The sequence below is a fragment of the Bos indicus genome, chromosome 18 (assembly GCF_029378745.1).
Source record: "Bos indicus isolate NIAB-ARS_2022 breed Sahiwal x Tharparkar chromosome 18, NIAB-ARS_B.indTharparkar_mat_pri_1.0, whole genome shotgun sequence".
Classification (NCBI taxonomy): Eukaryota; Metazoa; Chordata; class Mammalia; order Artiodactyla; family Bovidae; genus Bos; species Bos indicus.
Genome location: NC_091777.1, coordinates 59,369,883 through 59,380,034, shown reverse-complemented (window position 1 = coordinate 59,380,034; position 10,152 = coordinate 59,369,883). Strand labels below are relative to the sequence as shown.

General features: G+C 44.0%; 2 protein-coding genes across 6 annotated transcripts in view; both read right to left on the bottom strand.

Moving 5' to 3' along the window:
* The window catches only part of LOC109571940 (zinc finger protein 665-like), a 348,725-nt gene that overhangs the window by 144,174 nt on the left and 194,399 nt on the right, over positions 1-10,152 (bottom strand). The gene's annotated exons all lie outside the window — the stretch shown is intronic.
* LOC109571812 (zinc finger protein 665-like) overlaps positions 1-10,152 on the bottom strand; it is a 50,624-nt gene that overhangs the window by 36,356 nt on the left and 4,116 nt on the right. For 2 of the 5 annotated variants that reach the window (XR_002182708.2, XM_070771583.1), the window contains exon 1: positions 4,807-8,452. Coding sequence is in view for 2 of the 5 variants with exons in the window: in XM_070771586.1 (XP_070627687.1) it covers positions 3,578-3,627; positions 4,807-4,933 (177 nt within the window). In the remaining 3 variants the exon portion in view is untranslated. Of the gene's footprint in view, positions 1-1,818; positions 3,628-4,806; positions 8,453-10,152 lie in introns of those variants that run through there. The other 3 variants (XM_070771584.1, XM_070771581.1, XM_070771586.1) reach the window with 2 other exon arrangements.

Below are 10,152 nucleotides of genomic sequence, written 5' to 3'. Positions count from 1 at the left end.
ACACAAGAACTGATCTGTGTAACTAACAACCTTACTCAGCCATCTCACCTAGAAATGGTTTCCCAAGTACCACCCCCCCACATATCAAGTCGTGTCCTGAAAATGTGGTTCAGTGGATGAGCACGGGTCATTCTGTACAGTATGAGCATGGACGGAAGGAACCTGGAGCCTGATTCATACATCCAAGACGGGATACAAGAGAAGATCTCAGAGTCCACTGTCCTTACAGGCTTCCTGAGTTACAATCACAGAAGATCCAAACCACATTCCTGTTACACACACCCGTGAAGGTTGTGGTAAAAGCAGTAACAACAGGAATAGCTGAGGGTTCTGAAGAGGAAGACAGGTTGAAGGCAGCTCTGTGTAGGATCTGAGACACCAAATGCAATCAAAGATTGGCCATTCTCTTCCCTTCTTCCAATGAGGTCTCCCAAGTGCAGCAAATAGGAAGAGAACCAGGCTGGCTCCAGGATTACAGCTCTGGAGGTGTTACCATTGCTCGACATGGACCAAAAAGTGGACATCCCACGGAATCCAGCACAGAAGGAGGACAAAGAGGAATTAGATCCCTTTGAAACACCTCATCACATGCTCCCCAAAGTCAAGCAACAACATTGACAGGAGTCAAATTACAGATCATAGAAAGACCTACCCTTTGGGACCTCTTTCCTTGGCATCCACTTTCCATAAACCTCTCTCCTTTTTTTTAAATCACTTTTTTCATTTGTAAACAGCCACCTGTAAGTCAGACCGAATTTCTTTTTCCGTAATAAAACGTAATTTTTATGTAGGAGACAGATGGGCTTCAGATTGGATATCTACAATATGTCACCCTTCTCTCTGCATTCCCTGAGATAAGAGATAGCTGGGCTCCAGTTGAGGAATCTACAGCCAACAAATACAGGGTAAATAGCCAGTCTTTGTCTCTTACTTCAAGGGAATAATCATGCCAAGGACAAAGAAAGGAAAAAACCCTGTCTATTAACAGAGACGTGACTACACATGTGCAGAAAGGTTGCTTGAGGTCAAGTCAGAGGGTAATTCAGGCCATAACAAGTCTTGCTTCTCCCAGAAGCCTTCCTTAACTTAGAGATACAGCTTGGTTAGGGTGTGCATTCACATCCCAGGGGAGGGGCCTGAGACAAATTAACCAGAGGGGACAAAAGAAGGTGACTGGCCCGAGGGGAGACAAAGACCTGGAAAACTGTACCTTTAAAAAGAACTGACACTTACCAAAGGTGGGCTCTCTCTCTGAGCTAGCCCATGTGCCTTTCTGCATGTACTTTTCCTTTCAATAAACATTTTCCTTTACTCTTTACCTTGTGCCTCTTCATCTGAATTCTTTCTTGACTAGGCAGGCAAGACCAGGGACCTTAGCCCTAATTATTGGCTGCTGTGGTCCAATGGTCAGGACTCTTGGCCTGGGAAACGAAGACCTTGTTTTCAGCTTCCACTCGCTTCCACTCATTGCTACGAGCATCCAAACTCAATTTCATTTCTCACACCTTTCTCACTGAAAACACACATCTTACCTTCCTTAAGCAACCATGAACTGTGCTTTATATTGCATTTTCTAGATTAGTGAACATAAATACTACTGATAACTTCTAAAAACATTTGCTGTCTTATAGAGAGCATCTCAGGGTAGCACCAAACATATTCATCAATAGTCCTAAATCTCTCAATGTAACACAACAGAATTATTACACAATGCGGATGACTCAAGATAAGTCTTAATTAGATGAGTAAACATTAATACTAGATATTTAATATTGAATATTTCCCAGTTCACATGAACCTGAAATTCATTTAGGTTAATTTCCCTTCTAATTGATTTGTATGCACTTACTGTTTTTTTTTTTTTTTTTTTAATTCATTTATTATTTTTGGCTTCACTGGGTCATCATCACTGCTCTGTCTTTCTCTCGTTATGTCAAGCAGGGACTACCCTCTAGTTGTGGTGAATAAGCTTCTCATTGTAGCTACTTCTCTTGTGGACCATGAGCTCTAGAGCACGTGGGCTTCAGTGGTGGTGGTGTACGGGCTTAGCTGCTCTGCGGCATGTGGAGTCTCCCTGTACCAGGGATAGAACCTGTCCTTTGCACTGGCAGGTGGATTCTTTACCACTGAGCCACCAGGGAAGCCCAAGTGCTTCCTTTCTTTTAAAGCCAATTGAGTAAGAGCTCATTTACAAATAAACCTCAGCAATATTATCCAAAATCAAAGACACACACTGAGACATGCATAAGTCCAGACAGATTTTAAATGTCTCTCTGACTCTACTGGAGCTGTTATCCTCCTCCAGGGGATCTTCAGAAGCCAGCGACTGAAGCCACATCTCCTGCATCTCCCACACTGGCTGGCAGCTTCTTTACCACTAGAGTCATCTGGGATTCCTGGTAAAGGTTAACTTCAAGCTTTTCTGTAGGCAGGGCTTTTAAGAAGCTAGCTGTTTCTATTCCATATGCAAAAAGAAATGGTTTTGTACTTAAAAAAAAAATAAAGGAAAAATCATTTTAATCAGTATTCTCCAGAGTTTAAAGAATATCACAGCTATCCCTGTGTCAAAAAACATCTTTCCTTTCAATACTCACAGTCTTATATCTAAAATACAGAGCAAACAGTGCTCAAATTGACTGTGATTAACTGGGGCAGATGGATGATGAAAATCCATCATCTGTCTGGGGAAATGGAGGTCTTCACTTGATCAGAAGAATCTGAAAGGGAAACGAAATTTGCTAGAGTCGGGGCAGGAGTGGGGGAAGCTGGGCTCCCCCTCCCCACTGAAAGACAGGAGAAGTTAGAAGGGGACTAGCTGATGGAGAGGGAGACAGAGGAGTGGGAGGGGTGAAAGGCCACAACGGGACATAATGGAAACAGAAAAGCAGTGGGGGACACTGTTAAGAGATGTGGGCCAGCACAGGAGAGAGCCCACTTAAAATGTGAGAATTTGATCAGCTAATATATAATTTGACATTGTAATATGGACAACCATCATCACTAATCGCATAATTCTGTTTCCAGTTGTAACTTCTATTCAAACAATTTTAAGATCGCTTTATGTACCTCCTGTACTTCCCTGGTGGCTCAGCTGGTAAAGAATCCTCCAGCAATGAAGGGGAGACCTGGGTTCGATCCCTGGGTTGGGAAAATCCCCTGAAGAAGGGAAAGGCTACTCACTGCAGAATTCTGGCCTGAAGAATTCCATGGACTCTATAGTCCATGGGGTCGCAAAGACTCCGACATGACTGAGCGAGTTTCCCTTTCATTTTATGTACCTTACAGTAGGAGAGAGAAGGATCCAGCCTCTCATCCAGCATTACGTTCTTATCCTTTCTCAAAGGGTGAGAGTCACAAATATTCAGTAACTTCTAAGGGTACAGCCCTCTTTAATTTAAGGTTCCAATTCTCACAGTATCCAGTGAAGACATCCCGTGTATCAGCTAACTAGTAGTAATGCAAATCTTCCTATTAGGGAATAAAAACTTCATCAACCTTAACCTCTTTTTTCTTACCGAGTGGTATTTTGTCTCACAAATACTGCTCACAGGGCCCATTAAAGTTTTGCCAAACGTTGTCACTTTCGTCTCAAGTTCAAAGATTTGTTAACAAAATAAGTCACTCGTTCTGTAGAAATAAATAATACAAATACTTATTATAGAATTGTCAAGCTGACTTTCAATATGCTAACAATAAAAGAAAAGTAGAAAGAGCAGAAGATACATCACCAAATTGGATTCTGACCAACATCCAGAATCAAACAGCACTGGGAAGTCCTGGGACACAGCCCATCTGGAGACCCAGTGGGGAAAAGGTCCCAGGCAGCATGTTACAGTCCTGGGTGAGACTTCAAAGATTGCAGTTTGGGGTTCCCCCTTATAATCCCAGGATGCTAATTGATATCATCAGTAATCTGTGAGCAAATAGCAGCTCTGGTTGCATGTTAATACTATTCTTTGTCTTACAAAACTTATAATGTTGCTAAGCCTGCAGCTGAGTAGGCCAGGGTCCCTCCAAGGGCTCAACAACCTCAAGATTTGTCCCCTGTCTCATCTCTGGTGCTGCAAGCCTTGCACTCACAGCAAGCAGTCAGGGCACTCACAGTCAGGGCAGTGTCCAGCCAGTTAGAAGCAAGCTCAGAGGCCTGCTTTAGAGAGGACCTAGACCCTGTGCCTCCTGCATTGCCAGGTGTAGAATCCAACTTCTTTTGTCAGCCAAGAAGTGATGGACAATATAGACGGACAGAAAATATTCACAAATTAATTTACTATCGGTGTCCTTCTGAATGCACAGGAAACAGTATAATATACAGTATAATATGCAGATACATGGGCTTCCCCGGGACTCAAAGGTAAAGTATCCACCTGCCATGCAGGAGATGCGGCTTCGACCCCTGTGGGGCAAGAGCCCCCTGGACGAGGGCATGGGAACCTACTCCAGTACTCTTGCCGGGAGAATCCCATGGATAGAGGAGCCTGGAGGGCTACGGTCCACTGGGTCGCAGAGTCAGGCAAAACTGTACCAACTGAGCACACAGGCATCCATGTATCTAGTTCTTTCCAAGAACTACTGCACCAAGAACACAGGGGTAGAAAACAGGGAATTGGATATTTTAAAGTTTGAAATCAGCTTTATAAATACTTAAGCTGTGTAGAAACTTGTGTATCACACAGTGGGCAGATCACCTGAAGAAAGGACAAGGCTATGAACTCAGTCAAGCAAAACAGAGGATCCCAAGAGACACAGAGGGAAAATGCAGAGATACCCCCAAACCAGAATCCAATTTCACAGGGAAGTGATCCTCACCCACAGACAGCAGGTTCCTGTAGGTCTCCACCATCACGTCCCGGTACAAGGCCCTCTGAGCAGGGTCCAGGCATTCCCACTCCTCTGGAGTGAACTTGATGTCCACATCCTCGATGGTCAACTGTGTCTGAAATGAAAGCACATTTCACTAACAGGCGCTCGGGAGGATTCTTATTTTCACTCAAAATGAGAAGAGGTTAGAGGGGTAATGATCAATTCAGGTAATTTTCCTGTTGTTTCATAAGACTATGACATCTTCCAGTCAACATGAATTTGTCACTTATATGGACAGTACATGCAGAATATACAAATAAATTCAATCAGTGAGTTCTTTATGCAGAAGCGTTACACTATACACACTGAGGGACGTTCACTATCTAGATGAGTTACAAGACTAGTGTCTTCAGAGATGACAAAGTCCCAGCGGCTTTAAAGAACACACACTGTTTTGATTATGACATCATCACACTGATGACAGGTGTTTTAACACTTCCTACTCACGAAGCATTACTCTAAAGACTTTACACAGATGAACTTATCATCAACATAACAGCACATTAGAGAAAGATCTGTGTCCCTCTGACTGGAGAGAAAACTCTGTCATTCTAAGAATTCATGCACATCGAACAGTTAAGAAATGAGGCAACAACACCTGAGGTCAGGTGGTTGGGACTGACAACTTAAGTTCCAGAGCAGCAAAGTGCATGACAGAGTTTCCTGAGAATATCTGAAACAAATACAAGAAAGCTGAAGTGCAATGGAGGTGTAGAACCCCAGATCTTTTGTCAGCCATGGAAAGACAGACATGATAGATGGACAGAAAATATTCACAAATTAATTTACTATCTACCTCCTTCTGAATGCACAGGGAACACTATAATATGCAGTATCATATGTAGGTATCTGGGTTGCCCTGAGGCTCAGTGATAAAGAATCCACCTGCGATGCAGGGTACATGGTGTTGATATCTACGGGGGGAAGATCCCCCTGGAGGAGGGCATGGCAACCCACTCCCATATTCTTGCCTGGAGAATTCCAGGGACAGAGGAGCCTGAAGGGTTATGGCCCACTGGGTCACAAAGAATCGGACACAACTATAGGATAAATGGTCACTGTACAGGGCCACCCGCTCTTCCCACCAACCACACAATGTCAATACTCTTACTACTGTTTCCATCGTTCACGTGATGAGGTAGAAAAAAACTTAAGGGAATGGAAAACACTTAAGATACAATTTCAACTGCTACAAAGCATAAAACATGTTTATGAGATGATGTTCTGTAATAAATCCATAGAATTACAGATCCATGCACTCACATGCAAATGTAAACACACAACTGGTTGAAACAAGGAAGACCTGTCTATTTTTTCTTTCAATCCAAATTTATTGAGTGTCAACGTGGGCCCCAAACTGGGAGTACAGCAGTGAACATAATGGAGCTTACAGTCTAGCAGCCAGCCATCCAGTTACATCCATAATTTTAAAGTTACTATTGCAACATGTGCTCTGAAACAGGCCTGGTGCTAAGATAAGATTTATTGGAAAGTCTTGACGTACATCAAGAAATCACACAAGGTCTCCGTGAGGAGGAAACACTTAGCATTGGCAAGGTGGGAAATGGAAGAGTGTTGCAAGCAGAGAGAACAGCCTGAGTGCCAGCTCTGAGGCACGAAGATATTTAGTGAACAGAAGCCAGTCTATCTGGGACACAGGGAACAAAGAGGGGTGATGCCAGGTAGAGGCTGCTTTCTACAAGGTCTTTGGATTTAGGACTTTATTCCAAAAGTAACTAGAAGTCACTGAAGAATCTACAGGAGGTAAACCAGAGGTTTAGATTTGTTTTTCAGAGCTCACTCTGCTGTATGTGGAGGTTGCTGCTCCTTAGTCGCTTAGTCGTGTCAGATCTTTGCAACCTCATGGTAGCCCGCCATGCTCCTCTGTTAATGGGATTTTCAGGCAAGAATACTAGAGTGGGTGGCCATTTCCTACTCCAAGGTGATGCCTTTTGACACATTCTGGGATGATACTCTCATTTTCTTTTATTCATCTGTATTTCCACATATTTGGGACATTAAAAATGCATCAATTTGTACTTCAGTAATTTATCTTCATTCTATGTCTTTTTTAAGTTATTTACTTGGGTTTTGCTGAGTCTTTGTTGCTGTGAGCAGGCTTTCTCTATTTGCAGCTGCAGTGTACGGGCTTCTCATTACAGTGGCTTCTCTTGTTTTGGAGCATAGAGTGTGTGGGTTTCAGTAGTTATGGCTCCCGGACTGCAGAGCTCACGCTCAGTAGTTGTGGCACCTGGGCGTCATTGCTCTGAGGCATCTTCCTGGACCTGGGATGGGACCCGTGCACCATACATTGGCAGGTACATTCTTATCCACTGTACTACCAGGGAAGTCCTCAATATTATCTTCGGTTCATTTCAGTTCAGTCGCTCAGTATACTAGTTTAAAAAAATGAAAATACAAGCAGAAAGTAACATACAGAAGATGTATTCTAATCTGTATATAATAGCTGTATTTAAAAATATGAGGGCTTTCCTGGAGGCTCAGTGATAAAGAAACCACTGGGCAGTGCAAGAGACACAGGTTTGATCCCTGGTCGGTAAGATTTCACATGCCAAGGGGCATCTAAGCCTGTGAGCCTCAATTTCTGAGCCAGAGCTCTAGAGCCCAGCAGGTGAAACTACTGAAGCCAGCATGCTCTAGAGCCTGGGCTGCAAGAAAAGAGAAGCCACTGTAATGAGGAGCCCACACACCACAACTATAGAGTGGCCATCACTCGCCAGAACTGGATAAAGCCAGTGAAGCAATGAAGAGCCAGTACAGCAGAAAAGTATATTTAAATATAGTAATATTGTCTTATTCTTAATGTTAGGTATGTAGTTATTAACAGAATCCAAAGTTTATCTTTTCATTCCATGACCAAATATTGCATCAAGGTTAGCAAAGCTGGGGGAATTCCCTATCGGTCCAGGGTTTAAGATCCTGCACTTACACCACAGGGTTTCAGGTTCAAGTCCTCCTCAAGGAACTAAGACCCTGCAAGCTGCATCGTGTGGCCAAAAAGGAAGAATAAATAATTAGCAAAATATATTTCATAGTTTAAATTAGATGCTGTAATGAAACACTCTCTAGCCCTGAGGTCTCTTTCTGAACTTTCCATTTCACTCCCAAACATTTAAAAATTTCAAGAAGATCCTCACTTAGTTTTAAACATACTATAAAAAGTAGGACTGATTTTCCCTCATTGGACTCTTTTTCAGATTTTGGCATGTATTAAGCATTTTAATATCTCACATCTACATGCAGCTTCTTTACCCTGGTTGACAGAGAGCAGACAACGCATCCAGATGGGCCCTAAGCAATCCCTGCTGCCCAACAGCACTGAGACACCCCGTCTACAACCCGTGGGTGAGAAGCCCTGCCGTTCGGTGCACAGAGGAGCCTCCTCACAAGGGCCAGGTCACCGGGTCATGGGGAGACGCGATCTAAGTGAGGACGACAGACCCTGATGGAAGGCCCCAGGTGAGTGTGAATGTACAGGAGTCAGACAAGGCACTGCAGAGTTAGACAAGATTAGCGAGTCCAAAAATGGGTATTTCAGGCAGGACAGATTGAGAATCCACTGAGAATATGACCTAACCTGAGAAAGAGCCATTACTGACACGTTTTCTTTCACTTTCCTCCTCTTCTGGGCTTATTCCTCAGGTAACAGGAGTCTTCAAAGGAGTGTCAAGAAGGTGGAAAACATGGTATTTAATGCTTAGAGCCAACACATCCCCTTCTTGAGCCCCAACCACACGTACAGGGAAGCCCTCACCGTGTGGAACGGACAGTCCTCTGTGGCCACAGTCTCATGAGGGACTCAGGACAGTCAACTCCCGCACAGAGTCCAACACGGGACTTTTCCACACTTTCCCTCGGATCACACTCCCCTCCCGGTGAGGCCTCATGTACACAGCAGGAGGGAGCACCTCCATTCACCTGATGCCCTTCAGGTCACACAGCAGGCCCTGGTCCAGCCCCACTCAGAGCAGAGCGCCCTCCCCTCTCCCAGGGCTTGATCTGTCTCAGAAGTGGAGACTAAGAGCCCTGGTGCTCAATGCAGGGTCCAGATCAGGATCATCTGCGGCCTGTGCACATTCCTGGGGCAAGGCCCCACAACGAGAACCTGAGGAGCGTGTCTGTTGGGGGAGGGGTACAATACATGCCCGGGCAAAATGCCTCATGATCTCATGTGAAGCCTGGGTTGAATACCACTCAAGGGGTCAAGTCCAGCCTACCTCCCACTTTCTTCTTTTCCAGCCTGACTGACATTGAACTGACTAACAAGACGGGATGTGTATACATACCATGCACAATATGACCATGTGACACACGTCCTACACTGTGAAATATTTATCACAATCCATGAACCAACACATCCATCACCTCCAAATTCCCATGTTCTGTGTGTGGTGACAACACTGATGACATACTCTCCTGACAAATTCCCAGCATGCAGTAACAGAATAGGATTAACTACGGTCAGCGTGCTGCACACACCTCCCCAGGACGCACTCATTTTACAACTCATTCTGTAGCTTTTGACCAACATCTCCCCATCTTCCCCACCTCCCAGCCTCAGATAACCACCATTCCACTGTCTGCTACTAGTGGTTTCAGATTTTTACATTCCACATATATGTGAGCACATACAATCAGTCTTTTCCTACCTGCCTTAATTCACTTAGCATAAAATTCTCTACATTCATCCAAGTGGTCCCAAGTGACAAAAATCGCCATTTTTATGGGTGCGTGTCATTATATACGTGTTTGTGTTTCTCTGAGTGTATGCTACCAACCAGGACTTCTCTGGTAGCTCAGACGGTAAAGAATCCACTGTCAATGTTGGAGAGCCGGGTTCGATCCCTCCATCGGGAAGACGCCCTGGAGAAGAGAATGGCAGCTCGTTCCAGTATTCCTGCCTGGAGAATTCCATGGAGAGGAGCCTCACAGGCTACAGGCCATGGGGTTGCAAAAGTCAGACATGAGTGACACCAGCCAGTTCCCAAACTGTTATCTCCAAACTCTAATAATAAAAGACAGAGTTTTTTGAGATATCACATTGAGATATGTACATCAGATATGTAGGCTGATGCACATATCTCAATGTGACTTCAATATCTTCCACAGAAACACTCCAAGTTTTGTGTTTTTTTTTTAACTTCCAAATTGCATCTGAAACTTTCTTCATGAGCAACTCAAAATAACAGAAATACCAAAGGTAACCCACAAAGTGATCTCTGCGGTTTTACTGACAGTTATTCTATGGGTTGCATACTTAATTCTCGCCTT